This window comes from Pseudorca crassidens, chromosome 20 (genome assembly GCF_039906515.1).
Source record: "Pseudorca crassidens isolate mPseCra1 chromosome 20, mPseCra1.hap1, whole genome shotgun sequence".
In the NCBI taxonomy this organism is placed as follows: domain Eukaryota; kingdom Metazoa; phylum Chordata; class Mammalia; order Artiodactyla; family Delphinidae; genus Pseudorca; species Pseudorca crassidens.
The window spans coordinates 10,265,166-10,285,047 of record NC_090315.1 but is presented as its reverse complement, the minus strand read 5'-3'; the positions used below and the strand labels follow the sequence as shown (position 1 = coordinate 10,285,047).

At 43.8% G+C, this 19,882-nt stretch overlaps 1 protein-coding gene across 2 annotated transcripts in view; it reads left to right on the top strand.

Moving 5' to 3' along the window:
- ARHGAP35 (Rho GTPase activating protein 35) overlaps window positions 1–19,882 on the top strand; it is a 121,669-nt gene that overhangs the window by 32,592 nt on the left and 69,195 nt on the right. For both annotated transcript variants that reach the window (XM_067718829.1, XM_067718830.1), the window contains exon 2: window positions 10,980–14,856. In XM_067718829.1, coding sequence (XP_067574930.1) covers window positions 11,173–14,856 — 3,684 coding nt within the window. In that variant the 5' untranslated portion in view covers window positions 10,980–11,172. The remainder of the gene's footprint in view (window positions 1–10,979; window positions 14,857–19,882) is intronic.

The following is a 19,882-nucleotide window of genomic DNA, read 5'->3' as shown; positions in this document are numbered from 1 at the left end:
CAGGCAGAGAGGCCTAGTATACAAGGGAGAGAATCCCAGTGGTTGAGAGAGGGGTGTGCTCAAATCCCAGCTCTACTTCCTAGCTATGTGAACCTGTGTTTCTTCATTTCTCTGAATTGTATCCTTTTTTAAGAACCGTAGAGAAAAGTGTATAAAGCGTGTACAGTCTGAACAATTATGAAGTGAATACCCTACCCGTGTAACCAACCCAGGTCAAGAAATAGAACAGAAGCTCTGCTCGTATCCTTTTTCTATCGTACCTCCTTTCCTAGCCTCAAAGTAGGAACCTGAGATATGCTTTTCAGATAGTGAGGTGATAAATATTTGAGTAAGAAATATTTTTCATAATACCTTTTTGTTAATAGTGCCTACGTGTAACATCTTCTCATTCAGAAAATCCATTTTGTGTTAAATGTATTAATTCATAAATCCATCACCTCTAGAAGATAGGGATAAACACCTCAATTTAGCAGATTTTCAAATATGATGAATTGAGCCTAAGGCATGATTTTGTGCTAATTCCAGCCTCCTTCCCATGTTCTGTCTTGTAACTGTTCATTTTCCATTTCTCTCAGACCTCTGCTTTTAACTTTATTTGAAGCAAGGCAAGTATATAAGTAAGTGTGGAGGCTAGAAAATGGAAAGGAGAAATATAAGTATTGGTTTACTAGTGTGAGTCCTAAATAAGTTCTTTAATCTGTGAATTCAGATTGTTCCCTACTAAAATTTGCTGGATTTAGAAGTTGTTCTCTTATGTTTCTCTGTGACCATAGTTCTTATCTTCAGTACAGGTGAATTAAATAAAACCAAACGTTCTTATTAAGAAAGTTCATACATGTGGCATAATTTTTATTACTAGCAGTAGTCTGCTTTAGGACCGGCAACTTATAGAATAATGCAAATGAGTAGTGAGGAATAATTAGAGATAATGGGCTGAAATCCCCATGTCATCTTAGACTGCCACCAGGGGAACAGAATAGTAAGGCTTACTGTTGTAAGGCTTACTGTTGGACTTGAAAACAAGCCGACCTATTTTTCCCAATTGACAGAAATGCCTGTTTCTTCCTCTGCAAGACACATTTGGCTGGACGGTACCTCCACTTTTGTATATTCAGATAAATTGTTTTGGAGAATGTTCTTTCAAAAAAACTTTGTTGTTTTCTACTGAACTTTAAAAAAAAACTGAATAGATCAGAAGTGCTCAGAAGCAACTGCTGAGATAATTTTATAGGTTTTCTTTACCATTTCAAAAATCAATGTAAAATTGGCCCAAATACCAGGAAATTCAGAGGTAAGATGTGGCTGTGTTTTTTTTGTTTGTTTTTAAACATCTTTATTGGATTATAATTGCTTTACAGTGGTGTGTTAGTTTCTGCTTTATAACAAAGTGAATCAGCTATACGTATATGTGGCTGTGTTTTTGTATCTTGGTTTGGTAAGAATCTTAGCTCACTGTATTAATGGTAGATAGGCTGTGATACCAAGGTGGATTCGAGTAATTTCAGTTTCCAGTTGGCCTTGGTGTTGCATTTCCTTTGGCGTGGAATATTTTTGCGGGTTATCAGAAATTGTGTGTTGTTATTGTTCTTAATATAGGTAACCCAGAGAAATTGTGCTGCATTAGTGAGAAAGATTTCTCAGCCTTCACTTTTGTCTTTGTTTATAGTTGCTTTGATCAGATAGCCTGATCAGAACTCCAGAGTTACCTGAGAGAAAGCTGCTGAGGATAAAGTTTAAGGAAGTGCTTTTGCTGAAAGCAGCTCCCTTCATTCATCAGGGGAATTTGATTTCATCCTGTGAATAACTTGGCTTAGAAATTTTGTTTCTTTGGGACCGGCTTGTAGAGTTCTGCATGAGAACTGTGTCATGGTGAAAAATGGGCTATTTGCTTTATTCTGTGTGGGCCGGCTATGATGGTAGGATAACAGAGCTGTGTTTTTCTACGCTGGAATTTGAGGTACCTTTACCAGGGTTTGGGGGGAAAATAAATCAAGAGGCGCATTGGAACTTCCCTGGTGGTCCAGTGGTAAAGAATCCGCCTTACAGTGCAGGGGACACGGGTTGATACCTGGTCAGGGAACAAAGATCCCACATGCCACGGGGCAACTAAGCCTGTGCGCCACAACTAATGAGCTCTTGCGCCGCAACTAGAGTCCACGTGCCATAAACTACAGAGCCCACGTGCCCTGGAGCCTGCTCACCACAACTAGAGAAGAGAAAACCCACACGCCGCAACTAGGGAGAAGCCTGCGCACTACAACGAAGAGCCTGTGCACCTCGATGAAAGATCCTGCGTGCCGCAGTGAAGACCCCGCATGCTGCAACGTAGGCCCAATGCAGCCAAAAATAAATAAGTAAATAATAAATCTTAAAAAAAAAAAGGAGCATTAAGAGACATTTGTAAAAATTATATATGTAATGTCAGAGAATCTTTCATAGCTGTTCTTTAAAAAATTAACTTTGGGCCAAATTATTTTCAAAACAGTCATCTATCAGTCCTTGAAAATTGTTTTTGATCCCTTTGTGTTTTCTTCATTGGGACCTCTGGAGAGTGCTGGCCATTGCACAGCGCATAGTAAGAGCTGAGTGCACATACATACCCATTGTCCAAGAATAGCCCATCTGTTGTATGAGATTACATGTTTCAAGACCAGATGGTGAAACACTTAAATCAGTCTTTCCAAAGATCCAGATGACCCATTTCAGAGATTTCCTGTACCCAGAGCCCTGGGGATATAGTAAGATTCTGTGGCTTTGAGGAAATCCTCCCTCCTACGCTAAACAGGAGTAGGTGTATGTAGCCTGTGCTAGTGGGAGCAACCACCAGTACTATTCTGGGCAAATATTTGCTGTTTGCTTCCTTTGTAAAATCCGTGGCTTTCTGCCCCTTCCCTACCATGTTATTTGAATTTGCATTGGACTGAACGGTAGAAATATAATTGCCATATTCAAATGGTGTTTTCTTTCACGTAAGATGATCATCTCCTTAGACTGTGTTAATTTGTTAGGTGTGGAGTTGAGGTAGCAGTGTTACCAACAATAAGTAACACTGCTGGGGTAAAAGATTATTTTCACGTTAGATTCTCACAGGTAAAAATACAGTCTGTTCATAGTCTGAGCCCTGCTGACCTTCTTGTCTTCTACCTTCCACGGACGAAAACTCCGTGCCAGTCAGTATGTCCCAAAACGTATCTGCTGCTGTTCCATTTTGGTCACCGTCATTCATACCCTTTCATGTCTTTAGAATACCTGGGCCATCTCTCCAAGCCCTGCCAGTCTTTTATGTACCAATTCAGATTTTACTTCTGCTCTGACACCATTCCCAGTCTATCCCACCATTCCCAGTCTATCCCAGATCTGAATGATCCCCTCTTCCTTTCTCTGGATCCCAGGAAATGGTCTATGCTATTTATTTTTTATTTATTTATTTTTTAATAAATTTATTTACTTATTTTTGGCTGCATTGGGTCTTCATTGCTGCACACAGGTTTTCTCTAGTTGCGTTGAGTGGGGGCTACTCTTTGTTGCAGCGTGCAGGCTTCTCATTGCGGTGGCTTCTCTTGTTGTGGAGCACTGGCTCTAGGCACACGGGCTTCAGTAGTTGTGGCACACGGGCTCAGCAGTTGTGGCTCGCGGGCTCTAGAGTGCAGGATCAGTAGTCGTGGCACATAGGCTTAGTTGCTCCTTGGCATGTGGAATCTTCCCGGACCAGGGCTCGAACCCGTGTCCCCTGCATTGGCAGGTGGACTCCCAACCACTGCGCCACCAGGGAAGTCTGGTCTATGCCATTTATTGTCTGTGATCTAGTTATTTTTTAAGTTAAAAAATTGTATCTCTAGTAAATTATTAGATTCTCACCAGCAAGGACAGGGTCCTGTTTCTTCTTTGTTTCATCACATTGTCTTAGATATAAATATGTATTTGATTTGGTTGATGGACAGTTCAGTTCTTAATTCTAAGGATTAGAGACTAGAGTGATACAAAAATGGTTAACGTCTCTGAAATATTATGAAGGAAGGAGAGAATTTAGCTGCTCTGTAACTGGGGCCATCAAATGGCCTACCTTTCTCTTTTATTCAGTGTTAGAGGCTGTGTTGTGCTTGTTTAAGTTCGATGTTGTCATTTCAGATGTAGTCATTTCAAAAGATACTTCTCATGCGGTAAAGAGATGAGCAGAACAAGGGCATTTCTTCACGTTTCAATAGAAATTACACAGAGGAAGTGAAAACTCCCTCTGTATTTTGGTGTCAGATTTATAAGGATGATAATTCCTATTTATAGCTAAATACTCTGATGCATCATTTGTGCACATCACTAACTCTAAGGTTCTGTAAATCTATTTGGATTTCACAGATGAATTAATTGGATAAACGAGGACCTTGGCTTCCACTTCCAACTTTAATTTCTTTTTGTAAAGGAAAACAAACAAAAACCTTAGGAAATTTTACTTTAACATTTAATAATGTGAAAATAGAAACATTGGGTTTTTAAAGACTATTTTGTTTAAATTCAGTGGTTCAGTAGACCAGAGAGTCATATTCTCTTCTTACTGGAGCTTTTTTTTTTTTTGTGGTACACGGGCCTCTCACTGTTGTGGCCTCTCCCGTTGCGGAGCACAGGCTTCGGACCTGCTGGCTCAGCGGCCATGGCCTAGGCGCTCCGCGGTATGTGGGATCTTCCCGAACTGGAGCACGAACCTGTGTCCCCTGCATCTGCAGGCTGACTCTCAACCACTGCGCCACCAGGGAAGCCCTTACTGGAGCTTTTATATCGCATCCTTCCTGGCCTGTTTGGAAAGTAAATTCCTCTGAAAAATTCTTAAGGAATCTTTCTTACAGGGAAAATGCTTCCTGGTTAGATCCCTTCCTTTTGTTCTTCCCCTCCCCTCTGTAGAGCAGTGAGTCTTATCATGTATCTACTTAATGCAGACATTTTAACCAGCTGTTGATGGTAATTCATAGTTTTGAAAATCCATTCAGAAATTTAATGTGTTCAGAAGTATGAGGTATTAAGGACATTTAGAAAATGCTCTGCTTTCTGTTAAATTAAAATGCGTATTTCCATTCCATTCTCCTATTAGAATTAAGAAAAATTATGGTAACAAGGATTTTGCTTCCTTTGTTAGTAGCTCACTGTGAAATTATTTCCTTATATTATCCTATATATAATTATTATACAGTGTTATATTATTATTAGTTTGGTGGTGTTCTGTATATGGTTGTTCGAAACGGAATGCATTTTCAGAATTTGTTGGCTAGTCTCACAGGCAGAGAGAGTAGTTTTGGTTATGAATACTGGTGGTATGTAGATCTGTGTCTTAACAGAGCATCTAGATCACAGAGCCCAGAAACATTTCCTCTTGGGGGTGGGGGTAGGGGGTGTGAGGTTGCGGATGGAAGGGTGAAACACACACTGCGCTGCTGAACTTGAGCAGTCATATTAATGCTGGATCACAGTGGCATTTCTGTGTCCTGTGAAATGTGTACTATCTTGGGAATGTTACCTCTTCTTGCCCTGGGTGTTCTGTAGAGGTGTTAAAAAAGAAAACACCCCTCCTCCTACCTTCCAGTTGAGGCGCTCTTTGTGGAGCTACTGTCTTGGTTAAACAAGTCAAATAACTCCGGAAGCTTGGTGACAAGGTCTAAAAAAGCTCTCAGATGTTTGTATTATGGTTTTGTTTTTTTGTTTGTTTGTTTTTTTGATGTGGACCATTTTCAAAGTGGAAATTGAAAATTACTGAATTTGTTACAGTGTTGCCTCTGTTCTATGTCTTGGTTTCCTGGCTGCAAGGCATGTGGGATCCCAGCTCCCCGACCAGGGATCGAACCTGCACCCCCTGCATGGGAAGGTGAAGTCTCAAGCACTGTACTGCCAGGGAAGTCCCTGCATTATGTTCAGCCTATATTTGTGACAAAGAATTGAAAATACTCCTGGAGTATTTTTCTTCCTGAAGAAGTGGACTTATGGCTTCAAATGTGAAGCTAAATGTTAGGTTCTGTGTTTTTATTTTTCTAATACAAGTAGCTCAGTAAAGCTTAAAGATAAAAGGAGTTACTGTTTTTTTTTTTTAATTAATTATTTTTTAAATTTTTTGGCTGCACTGGGTCTTCGCTGCTGTGCACGGGCTTTCTCTGGTTGCGGCGAGCGGGGGCCACTCGTCGTTGTGGTGCGCGGGCTTCTCACTGCAGTGGCCTCCCCTGTTGTGGACCACGGGCTCCAGGAGCGTGGGCTTCAGTAGTTGTGGCACGAGGTCTCAGTAGTTGTGGCACGTGAGCTCTAGAGCGCAGGCGCAGCAGCTGTGGCACATGGACTTAGTTGCTCTGCAGCATGTGGGATCCTCCCAGGCCAGGGCTCGAACCCCTGTGTCCCCTGCATTGGCAGGCGGACTCCCAACCACTGTGCCACCAGGGAAGCCTGGAGTTACTGTTTTAAAGAATACTTTTTTCCTCCTCTGTTGTAACTCTTCAGTTTTAAAAGGATTAGTATTGGCAAATTATTAGAATGGGTGTTCAGATTTTGCTGTTTGAGTAGCTTAGTTGCCCACTAAGAACACCAGTTCCCATCAGATTTACACTCTGAAGACATTGCGAAGTCTTGGACATGCCCTGTCTTCTACTTTCTCTTTCTTTGTGGCCTTCAGATCATTAAATTTAGTGACTCAGCTAATTTTTTTTACCCACCTCTTAGAAAAGTTGAACGTGTTTGTGACCAAGCACTTAAGGTTATTTCCTTTAAACCAAGTGTTTGAGACGTTTTTAGATTTATAACAGTCTTTGTTTACCATGTAATTCAGTCCAATTGAGGAACTAGTAAAACTGCATTATCTAGACATCAAAGACAGACGTGTAAGAAGAGTATACTTATACCAGGGAAACTGTTAGGTTTCTAACAAGTGGGAAGTTACCAGGTGTCCAAAAATTAACCGCTCCCATGCCACTTAATTCTCATTTTTGTAGCTTTTTTAGCTCAGCCAGCAGCATTCTGGGTTTAAAATATCAGTTGCTCCATTCTTGAGAGTCGAGAGTGTTTTCTTTTCTGTAGCATCCTTCAGATAACTGAGACATTGATTTGAATGGACTAAATAGAATATCCTGCCTAAAAAAAAATTGTAAGGAACAAGGTGTTGAATGGACTATGCATTTTAGTTTAGTTCAAAATTAAACCAGCATCTTTATTTCTTGAGGTTTAAGAGCAGGTTGGGGTTTTGTTTTCCTGAGATTTCTGTGAAGAGGTAGATTATTCAGCCCGCTTTACAGAGGATAAGTGGGATGATTTGCCAGCTGCATGCAGCAGTTGCTTGAAGTAGGACCTGTGTCGCCAAGTTGCATTTCAAGATTGGTCAAGTGGGTGGCCTTGGCTCCTGCCAGACGCTGGGATGAGGAATGATAGAGAAGGGCTCTGTTAGGTGAGCACACTTGACTTCCTTAAACCTTCGTCAGCATTCCTACCTGAGACTCTGTTAAAGCCTCATTAAAACAAAAATTGTAGGGACTTCCCTGGTGGTGCAGAGGTTAAGAATCCGCCTGCCAATGCAGGGAACACAGGTTCGAGTCCTGGTCCGGGAAGATCCCACATGCTGTGGAGCAACTAAACCCGTGTGCCACAACTACTGAGCCTGCACTCTAGAGCCCGTGAGCCACAACTACTGAAGCCCGCATGCCACAACTACTGAAGCCCGTGCACCTAGAGCCTGTGCTCCGCAACAAGAGAAGCCATCGCAATGAGAAGCCCATGCATCGCAACGAAGAGTAGCCCCCACTGGCCGCAACTAAAGGAAGCCCGCGCGCAGCAACCAAGACCCAACACAGCCAAAAATAAATAATAAACAAATTAATAAATTAAAAAAATATTGTATATGTGTACTACAGAATAATGTGCAAAAAGCACTTTGATTTCATATAAATCTTTCCTTTTCAGGTATTTCAGAGGATGTGTGTAAACATGCTTTAGATGTTCATAAGCGTCTTATAATTTTACTTATGTACGCAATCACCTAGGGAAATGGGGGATGGGGAAGGTTGGGGTTTTCTTCTCTTTCCCATAGCTGTCCCTCTTGCTCCTCCTGAAGTCTGGAGCTTGGCTTCTATAGGAGCATGCCAGTAGGTTATCTGGAGGCGATTACTTACAGGCATTGGGATTTCTCTTTTGAGAAATGGTCAAACAATTTTTACATACCATCTAGCCACATTTTGTCTCCATAGAGGGTTTGGCTTTCTGGGTTATCAAAGGAAGACACGGATTTTTGGGAAAGGTCTTTGACCTTTCAGGGTTATCATCATAGGGGACAGTTGTGCTCTCCCATTTGTTGCCCCCTTGTATCAGTCAGAATAACGTGTCGTGGTCTGACTTCCTGTGGCACCTCTTGTGAGATAGGCTCGCAGAAAAATATGAAGGTTGTGGAAATGCTGGGTTCCTACCAAGCATAAATGAGATTCAAAAGAAAATTGCTGTTTATTTTAAATTCTCTTTGGAGTGTCTCGGGAGACTGTTCATTTGGCTACAGCTTCAGCAATTGCACAGTTATATTTACGTGTGGAAGTAGACTGCAGTGCAGCATAAACTGTAGCAACCAGAAGAACGTTTATGTAGCGGCAGCCAGAGACTACATATTTTACTTATTTCAGCTGGAAAGCTGCTAAAGACTTTGTAAGACAGCATCATAACATTTTATGACTTCAGCTATTCAAACTTTAGGTCCTTTAAGGTGCCACTTCACAGCCACAGTCTGTGACTCCCCATAGCCTTTGGGGAAGAATCGAAACTCTTTGAAAGTGGCTTAATCTGGTCCCTGCCTACTTGCTAATGCATCTCACCCATCTCCTCCCCATACACACTTAAGTTCAGCTGGTTCTCCCATGGGGAATGAATGCCCTTTTCTGGAGAGAGAGGAGTCTGCAACCTTTCAGCCCCTCTACTTTAGGTCTCGCCTGAGATGGAACTTCCTCCAGCAAGACTTTCCTAAATCTAAAAGGCTGGGTTTGGGGACCCTTTAATAAGCTCTAATAGTCATTCATCTGTTCATTCCTTCAGTAAATATTTGTGTCAAACATGTTCTCGTAGCTTGAGGACACAGAGTGACGAAGGCAGGGGTAGGCCTTATCCTCACAGGGCTTATGTTCTCGTCAGGGAACCACCCATATTCATACCCTTCAAAAAAACAAAAAAACCTTTTATTTGGAAATAATTACAAACTTAGAGAAGTTGCAGAAATTAAAATAGCACAAAGGAATATCCTGTACATTTTACCCAGATTCACCTGTTGTTAATATTTTACCTTGTTTGCATTCTTAGTCTCTCTCAATATGTAGGCGTGATTTTTTTTGGACCAGTCACATACATTATGGTCTTTTCCCTCTGAATACTTCAGTGTGTATTTCCTAAGAGTAGGGCTTTTCTCTCACATGATAGTTATAAACTTCATAAATTTACACTGATAGAATACTTTTATCTAATTCCATTCATAGTCCAATGTTATTAATTGATCTAATGATGTTCTGAATAGCCTTCCTCCTCCTGCCCCTCCACCCCCGCCCCATACAGAATTCAGTCTAGGGTCAGATAATGGCATTTAGTTAGGATGTCTCTGTAGCCTCCTTTAATCTGGAATATTTATTTACAAAGCCATTCTCTGTCTATTATGACACTGATTTTTTTTTTTTTTTAAGTACAGAAATGCACACACACCCCCGCCCCCGGCCATAATAGAATCTTGCTCATTTTGTGTCTGTCTGATGTTTCCTTGTGATTAGGTTGAGGTAGTGCATTCTAGGCCATCATACTGCACAGTGATGTTGTATCCTCCTGGGGCATCACATCTGGAGACCTGTGATGTCCTTCTGGCTCTTTGGTGGTGATAATTTTCATTACTCAAAGTGCTGCCCAGTATCTCCACTGTGTAATTAGTGTTTGTTTTCCTTCTTCCATTTGCAGCTAATAAGTAGTCTCTCAGGAGACCTCATTTCTGCACAAGATCCTGCTCCTCATCAAAACTCCCCCCCCATCAGCATCGAGTGATGATTCTTGTCTGATCCAGGATTATGAACTCAAGTTCCTACTTTTGCAGTGGATTGTAATTCATTACTGTACTATACTGTATTCTTTTGATGTTCAGAGTGTCCCAGATTTGACCAATGGGTGCCCCTTCAAACTGGCTCCTGTGTCCTTGTGAGGTACCCTATCATTTTTTCAGGCACTTCCTTCCTTTCTTGTATAATAAGATGTTCCAGGCTCATATTGTACCAACCCTGCCCTAGCCCTGGAATCAGCCATTTTAACAAGGAGCATGCAAGCCCTTGTTTTAGCCCTTAGCACACTGCTTACTTATGTGTCTTCCTCCATTAGATGACATTGTACCTCTGAGGGTACACAGATGTCAGTCTTTTTTTTTTTTTTTTGAATAATTGTAAACTGCCTTGCTTTGTAGATTGCCTTTAGTGCAAATGCTTTGGTTATTTCACCACTTCTTACATTCTTTGCTGTTGGCAGATTCTCGTTTTTATTTATTTTTTTATTTTTGGCTGCATTGGGTCTTCGTTGCTGTGCTCAGGCTTTCTGTAGTTGCGGCGAACAGGGGCTACTCTTCGTTGCGGTACGCGGCCTTCTCATCGCGGTGGCTTCTCTTGTTGCGGAGCATGGGCTCTAGGCATGTGGGCTTCAGTAGTTGCAGCAGGTGGGCTCAGTAGTTGCAGTACGTGGGCTTAGTTGCTCCGCGGCATGTGGGATCTTCCCGGACCAGGACCAGGGCTTGAACCTGTGTCCCCTGCATTGGCAGGCAGATTCTAAACCACTGCGCCACCAGGGAAGTCCAGATGTCAGTCTTATTTGCTCTTATGTCTTTACCCAACTTAAGGCCTCGTACATTTGATGTTCACTATGATTATTTGTTGAACAATAAAATTGATTTTTCCTATTGTTTGGTGATTAAAATTGTTTTCAAAATTATGATGCTGATTGGTTTTCTTTTTTCCTCCCCCATCTAGGAAGAAATGTTGGCTATTTGGTGATGAGAAGTGGCAAAAACTAACCTCGTACTGGTATACAAGCACGATGAGATCTGACACTTTTGCTTCGTGGGCAGCCGGCCCCCACTGATAATGTGGGGAAGCCATTGGGTCCACTGGAAAACACTAATCTGATCTTGGAAGTAGCTGATTGTGGCAGGATGTGTCGACGATGATGATGGCAAGAAAGCAAGATGTCCGCATTCCCACCTACAACATCAGTGTGGTGGGATTGTCTGGGACGGAGAAGGAGAAGGGCCAGTGCGGCATTGGGAAGTCTTGTTTGTGCAACCGCTTTGTGCGCCCGAGTGCTGACGAGTTTCACTTGGACCATACCTCTGTCCTCAGCACCAGTGACTTTGGTGGGCGAGTGGTCAATAATGACCACTTTCTCTACTGGGGAGAAGTTAGCCGTTCCCTGGAGGACTGTGTGGAATGTAAGATGCACGTTGTGGAGCAGACTGAATTCATTGATGATCAGACTTTTCAACCTCACCGGAGCACGGCCCTGCAGCCCTATATCAAGAGAGCTGCTGCAACCAAGCTCGCATCAGCTGAAAAACTCATGTACTTTTGCACTGACCAGCTGGGGCTGGAGCAGGACTTTGAGCAGAAACAAATGCCAGATGGAAAGCTGCTAATTGATGGTTTTCTTCTTGGTATTGATGTTAGCAGGGGCATGAATAGGAACTTTGATGACCAGCTCAAGTTTGTCTCTAATCTCTACAATCAGCTTGCAAAAACAAAAAAGCCCATAGTGGTGGTCCTGACTAAGTGTGATGAGGGTGTGGAGCGGTACATTAGAGATGCACATACTTTTGCCTTAAGCAAAAAGAACCTCCAGGTTGTGGAGACCTCAGCAAGATCCAATGTAAATGTGGACTTAGCTTTCAGCACCTTAGTGCAACTCATTGATAAAAGTCGGGGAAAGACGAAAATCATTCCTTATTTTGAAGCTCTCAAGCAGCAGAGTCAGCAGATAGCTACAGCAAAAGACAAGTATGAGTGGCTGGTGAGTCGCATTGTGAAAAACCACAATGAGAATTGGTTGAGTGTCAGCCGAAAGATGCAAGCCTCTCCAGAGTACCAGGACTATGTCTACCTGGAAGGGACTCAGAAAGCCAAGAAGCTATTTCTCCAGCACATCCATCGCCTCAAGCATGAGCATATTGAGCGCAGGAGGAAGCTGTACCTGGCAGCCCTCCCGCTAGCTTTTGAAGCTCTTATACCCAATCTAGATGAAATCGACCACCTAAGCTGCATAAAAGCCAAAAAGCTCCTGGAGACCAAGCCAGAATTCTTGAAGTGGTTTGTTGTGCTTGAAGAGACACCGTGGGATGCCACCAGCCACATTGACAACATCGAGAACGAGCGGATTCCCTTTGACTTAATGGATACCGTCCCTGCGGAGCAGCTGTACGAGGCCCACTTAGAGAAGCTGCGGAACGAGAGGAAAAGAGCTGAGATGAGAAGGGCATTCAAAGAAAACCTGGAGACCTCTCCTTTCATAACTCCTGGAAAGCCTTGGGAAGAGGCCCGCAGTTTTATTATGAATGAAGATTTCTATCAGTGGCTAGAAGAATCTGTATACTTGGATATTTATGGCAAACACCAAAAGCAAATTATAGACAAAGCAAAGGAAGAGTTTCAGGAGCTGCTTTTGGAATATTCGGAATTGTTTTATGAGCTGGAGCTGGATGCTAAGCCCAGCAAGGAGAAGATGGGTGTCATTCAGGATGTTCTGGGGGAGGAACAGCGATTTAAGGCACTACAGAAGCTCCAAGCGGAGCGTGATGCCCTTATTCTGAAGCACATTCATTTTGTGTACCACCCAACAAAGGAAACATGCCCTAGCTGCCCCGCCTGTGTGGATGCTAAGATCGAGCACTTGATTAGTTCTCGGTTTATCCGACCATCTGACCGGAATCAGAAAAATTCACTTTCTGACCCCAACATTGATAGAATCAACTTGGTGATCTTGGGCAAGGATGGCCTTGCACGAGAGTTGGCCAATGAGATTCGAGCTCTTTGTACAAATGATGATAAGTATGTAATAGATGGTAAAATGTACGAGCTCTCCCTGAGGCCAATAGAAGGGAATGTGAGGCTTCCTGTGAACTCTTTCCAAACACCAACGTTTCAGCCCCATGGTTGTCTCTGCCTTTACAATTCAAAGGAGTCTCTATCCTATGTGGTGGAGAGTATAGAGAAGAGCAGAGAGTCCACACTTGGCAGGCGAGATAATCATTTAGTCCATCTCCCTCTGACCTTAATTTTGGTTAACAAAAGAGGAGACACCAGTGGAGAGACCCTGCATAGCTTAATACAGCAAGGTCAGCAGATTGCTAGCAAACTTCAGTGTGTCTTTCTCGACCCTGCTTCCGCTGGCATTGGTTACGGACGCAACATTAACGAAAAGCAAATCAGTCAAGTTTTGAAAGGACTTCTGGACTCCAAGCGTAACTTAAACCTGGTCAGTTCTACGGCTAGCATCAAAGATCTGGCTGATGTTGACCTGCGAATTGTCATGTGTCTGATGTGTGGAGATCCTTTTAGTGCAGACGACATACTCTTTCCTGTCCTTCAGTCCCAAACCTGTAAGTCTTCCCATTGCGGAAGCAACAACTCTGTTTTACTTGAACTACCAATCGGACTACACAAGAAGCGCATTGAACTGTCTCTTCTTTCATACCATTCCTCATTTAGCATCAGAAAAAGCCGATTGGTCCATGGGTACATTGTTTTCTATTCAGCCAAACGTAAGGCCTCCTTGGCTATGTTACGTGCCTTTCTTTGTGAAGTGCAGGATATTATCCCCATCCAGCTGGTTGCACTCACTGACGGCGCTATAGATGTCCTGGATAATGACTTAAGTCGGGAACAGCTGACTGAGGGGGAGGAGATTGCTCAAGAAATTGACGGAAAGTTCACAAGTATCCCGTGTAGCCAACCCCAGCATAAACTTGAGATCTTCCACCCATTTTTTAAAGATGTGGTGGACAAAAAGAACATAATCGAGGCTACTCATATGTACGACAATGCTGCCGAGGCCTGCAGCACCACAGAAGAGGTGTTTAACTCCCCCCGGGCAGGCTCTCCGCTCTGCAACTCAAACCTGCAGGATTCTGAAGAAGATATCGAGCCCACTTCTTATACCCTGTTTCGAGAAGACACATCACTGCCCTCTCTGTCCAAAGACCATTCTAAGCTCTCTATGGAACTGGAGGGAAATGACGGGCTGTCTTTCATCATGAGCAATTTTGAGAGTAAACTGAACAACAAAGTACCTCCGCCAGTCAAACCAAAGCCTCCTGTCCATTTTGAAATTACAAAGGGGGATCTGTCTTATTTAGACCAAGGCCATAGAGATGGACAGAGGAAGTCTGTGTCTTCTAGCACCTGGCTACCTCCAGATGGGTTCGATCCTTCTGATTATGCCGAACCCATGGATGCTGTGGTCAAGCCAAGGAATGAAGAAGAAAACATATACTCAGTGCCCCACGACAGCACCCAAGGCAAAATCATCACCATTCGGAATATCAACAAAGCCCAGTCCAATGGCAGTGGGAATGGTTCCGACAGCGAAATGGACACTAGTTCTCTAGAGCGAGGACGCAAGGTATCCATCGTGAGCAAGCCAGTGCTGTACAGGACGAGATGCAGCCGGCTGGGGAGGTTTGCTAGTTACCGAACCAGCTTCACCGTGGGGAGCGATGATGAGCTTGGGCCCATCCGAAAAAAAGAGGAGGATCAGGCATCCCAGGGTTACAAAGGGGACAGCGCCGTCATTCCATATGAGACAGATGAAGACCCAAGGAGGAGGAATATTCTTCGCAGTCTAAGAAGGAACACTAAGGTAAGACCCAAGTTTAGGAGTGAGTTATAGGAGTGGCTTGCACAGTGCCTTGGTAAGAGTTCATTGATGATGATGAAGATTTTCAAGGACAGCTTACTCTGGTAAAAAACTGCCCTGTGTGTGTGTGTTGTGTGTGTGTGTGTCTTTACTCTTTGACTTAGCATTAAAAACTAAGCAGTGTCTCAGATAGCTACTACTGGTAGCTCTCAAGGGGTGAGGGCTTGGGATAGATAGCCCGAGTTGTCTTTGTCCAAAACAATAGTTAGGCAGTTACCAAAATGAGCAGATCATGCAGAACTTGTCAGTGTCCTGACAAACAGCCAAGCCGGTGACAGTGTGCTTGGCCTTTCTTCACTTAAACAGCAGAACCCAGAATCACAGTCCTGTCTTCGACTGAGAAGCAAACATTTCATCCGTACATCTCTTAAATGCTCCTTTTCCCCCTTGCTGATCTGTAAAGGTTGCTGCATTTTAGATTAGGGAAAATTAGATGGTTATTTTATTTGCACACATAAATCAGTGAAGGGTCTTCAAGTACCTAAATGAAAAATAATCTTGTCTCTTTGAGTTATAAACCTGTCCCGTGTTTGTAAAATTGGAGTGCCCTCCAGCTCCTTGAGTGAGTTGCTGCTGCTATCAGTGAGAGCTTCGGATTTGATTTAGGAACCACAAGTGGGGCAGGAAGGGGAAAAGAAGGAAAAAGTAAACCATGTGTGTTAGGAACGTCAGGCCTGCTGTCGGATGTAGAGGAAACAGCCCCAAATGTAGGAGCAAATGAAGTCTCTTTATCTTGCGTGGAATTGCGCTGTGCAGGGCAGTGTGCCCTGTCCTCTTGGGCTTAGGCTTTGAGATAGAAAAGGTATTTCTCAACTTTATTTTTTCCCCATTTAGAGTAGGGGAAATACCTTTTGTTTTTCAGAGACAGACATCTTGGTGAGACACCACAACAGAACCCTGTCAACTGACTCTGTTAGGTGCGGGCCCGCCCCCAGCATTGTGTATTATCTGGAGGCCGGTTCTGCAGCTCATATCGGTTAATGGAGACGGAGGAACATGGTGCCATGGCCCTCACAGGGAAGACCTATTCACTTTGTGTTCCCTGACAGCATACAGCATGCTTCTTAATCACCACTGGCCAGAGCTTCCAGAATTTTCCTACCTATAGAATTTCAGAAAGGGCAGGGCAGTATCGTTGTGTGTTCTGTTCCCCTGCCGTTCTGAGCTGTATATCAGTAAATGTCATAGGCATTCTTCTGTTTGCTCTCCCTGTGGTTTGCGTTTACATTTCTATACATTTATCCGCCTGCAGTATTTTGTTCTCCAAGTTAGCGGGCAGACCAGTGGAAAGCAGTTCTTATTAGGAAGCCAGAAAGTAGCCCGACCAGCCTGCCAGGATTTCCGCAGAGCTCTCCTGTTTGATGGTACTGGAATCCAGACATTTTGAACATTTTGGCTTTCTTCTCTTCCTCCTCCACTCCCAGTGAAGACTGTTGCTAGCACAGCGTATCTAAACGCTGACAGGCTTTTTGAGTGTGGAGGTGTCTGCACACCTGGGAATTAGGAAGGTGGCATAATACCACACTGCGAATCATAACGGGTTTTCTGACTTCACGCTACATTTTTAATACTGTTGGAAATAAAGCTTTTAAAACACACTCCCAGACAAGCTGTGCTTTAAAGAGTAGGCTCAGCAGGGAGCAGCTGGTTGCCGTGAGCCTCTGGGATGGCCGCCTCCACGCCGGCGATGAGTGCCTCCTAATCCGGAGCTGCCTCGCGCCGGGTTGCCGGGTCAGCGCGCAAGAAGTGGTCGGCTTCCCGTCTGTCTTGGTTACGTGGGCCACACCTCTCCTAGTCAAATAAAAATGATACCTCTGGCCCAGGAGCAATAGCGTGCCAGAAGTCATTTAGGAGTATCCTTTGGAAAGAGTGAGTAAAAGGTGAAATTGTCTTTTCCTGCCTTGGAAAATGGTGCCTTAAAATGAGCGTAGCTGCTTTGTCATCCTAGTGCAGAGATAAGCAAAGTTTTCATTCTGTTCCTGGTTGGAGCAAACCTCCTATTAAAATTTGCTGCCGTTAAGAAATCAGACTGACGCTTGTTTACTGGGAAAGCAAGGTACCATGGGGCAGAGAATGCCAAGCCAGCCCCTACGTGGGGGATTTGGCCTTTGATTTTTATTGGCATGACAAAGCAGTACAGTATTTATTTGAAGTGAGGGGAGAGCCATTTGGTAATGGGAAACACACTTAGTTCCTCCTGCATGCCACACACCACTGGGGAAATGGCACAGACCCGTCCTGCCCAGACCAGACCTTAGCACCCAGTTGAGGCAGCAAGACCTACACAGCTTCTGAAAATAGGTGGTCTGCCTAAGAGGGGGAGGGGAGGGGGTCTGTGTGGGGCAGAGCAGACATCCTGTGCTGGGGGTGGTTAAGGTAGTGCAGTGTGTGGTGATCAGGAGCTCTGGGAATCAGGGGGCCTAAGTCAAAACCCAGTTCCTCCTCTTCCTTACTGGGCCTTCGGGCACTTGATTCACCTCTCCGCGTCCCTTCTGCAAAAGGGGCGGACTTAGTAGCACCTTTCTCATACGGTGTGGGAGATGGGATGAGATTGTGCCTGTAAGACACTGAGCATAGTGCATGCTGGATAAGCATTAGTTATTATTATTTAACTTGACCTTGAAGAATGAGTAGAATTGAAGAAGTGGTGTGAGGTAGGGAAAGGCTTGAAGGTGAAAATATGCATGTTGTATTCAAGGATGCGAGAAAACTGGTCTGGTCTAGCTGAGAGCTTGAGGGACCAACATTGTCCCTCCCTTTTGTATAAGTTTTAACCCTGTGTGTTACTTGGCTGCTTTCTCCGCCCTTACCCTAGCGACAGCCCTAACAACAACCAAAAAAGCTGTGCTCTGGGTACCTGTGTGATGTGGAGAAAGAGAAATTGCTCAGTGCCCTTGGCTCATATGCTAGATTAGCTCCTTACTGTAAAACTGGAGTTAGAGTGAGGGAATGGCTTTCATTTCTGCTCATGAAAGTGCGAACTGTAAAGCAGCTGACTCTCATTCTGGGTCCTTTTCCCAGCTGAACCATTTAGTAACCCACCCTCATAGTGGGAGCCTTCCGCACTCAGCTGAATGAAATTGAAAATCTACGCTTGCACTTCAGTGGGGTCCATGAATAGATGCTTTGTCTGTAAAGAGTTGTCGTTGCACATGGTCTCTGTCTCCCAGTGCCATGCGTTTGCAAAGATGAGATCAGGACCAGCAGGGTCTTATTTTAAAGCCAAAAAACAGGCTGGGGTGCCTTGCTGCACACAATGCGCTGTCCGGGCGAGCTCACACTGCTGAATTCGCTGTGCTTGGCCACAGATTTAGAGGAGACGCTACCGGCTATTTTACCCTTCTATCTGACGTGCTCTTGTTTTGTGGGGTTTTTAAAAAAAAGACAAAAACAGAATGATAAAGAAAATCTTTCACTCACTCCAGCTACCACATGACAAGACAACCTATTGAAAAGCAAACCAATTCAATCACGCATTGTTTGGTCTATAAGGCACCAAGTAACCAGTTTGACAGTTTGTGTCCCCCCCCGCCCCCCCCCCCAGTGAATTGGCTTATTTCATTGGATTCAGTGAATTGGCTGGTTGTTGTGGCTTTGTGTGGACACAGCTCTCATTTTGTGAGGCCTAGAACGGAGTTAAAGTTTCTAGTGTGAATAAAAACCAGCTGGGGAATTGGATTGCTCGCTCCACAGGGAGGGATGTTGCATTTTGACAAGCTGAAATGGTATGAAATATGAGCTCTTTGTAACCTGCTCGGGAAAGACTCTCAGTGTGTGCTTCAGAAAAGGCTAAGCCCTGCCCCATGAGCTCTAAGTCCAGATAAATACCTTGGTCTTAAAAGTGGGGTAGGGGCGCTGACTTGACCTTGGATTTTCTGAATCCCGAAAGAATTTTATCTTTTAAAAGAAGTACTCTTGCTCCAAAGCACATGTTCATTCATTCTTTTAGGAAGGAAACATTCAACTCCTCGCACGGGCATTTCCTGAGCACTTGTATGCCTGGTGTTGTGCTAAGTATCTTATGTGCGGTAGTTGCGTTCATCTAGTTTACCGTAACAGAGAATGATAGATTTTATACATGTATTTACGTGCATTTTGAATGTTGCCGGAGTGGAGGTGCAGGGTGCTAAGGAATTGTATAGCAAGGAGTTTTACCGTCACCTCGGCTATCTGGGAAAGCTCCCAGAGGAAATGATATATAAAGCTGAGACTGAAAGGATGAAGCAGGCAAAGTCAGTGAAGATGGAGGCTTCCTGGGTCGAGCTTTTGAGAAAACAGTGTGGAACTTGGAGCTGAAAAAAATGTGGCATGTGCTAAGACTTGAAAGAGACCTAGAGCGGCTACTGTAGAGGGTGAGGGAGAACTGGGCAGAATTAACAGAGGGCTACGGATCCCATGTGAAAGACTTTGTACTTTCCTACATTTACTGAATACCTACTGTATGCCAGGTACAGTACTAGGCATTTTCACACCAGTTTTTCATCTATTTCTCTTAACAATCTTAAGGAAGTGATTTTTTAAAATCCTGGTGTTAGAGATGAGGAGACTGAGTCTCAGTGCCCCCAAATTAGTGTAGTTACTGAGTGGAAGTTGAGATTTTGGAACCCCAGTCTTCTGACTTCTGCTTCCCGTGGGTTTTTAGAGTCCCTTCTCCAGGAAAGATGGTACTGTTCCATAGCCAGGCACACAGTTGGAGTACTCAGTCAGTCCAGTCAATTTGTTCATTTTAGACAAAGGACTTTGCTTATTATCTAACAACATCTATTTCCCCACACTGCCCCCTAAGAACAGCATAGTGCTGTTTGTTTCTTGCTTCAGTGTCTACTTGAGTAGAGGACAAAAAAGGCATGGAGACACTGAAATAGCAACTGGAACTTTGAGAAATTGTTTTGAACTGGTGTCACTCGGTTCTCAGTTTATTTTAAGCCCAAAGAACTGCTGTAGTTTGTTTTTGGTGACAAAAATAGGC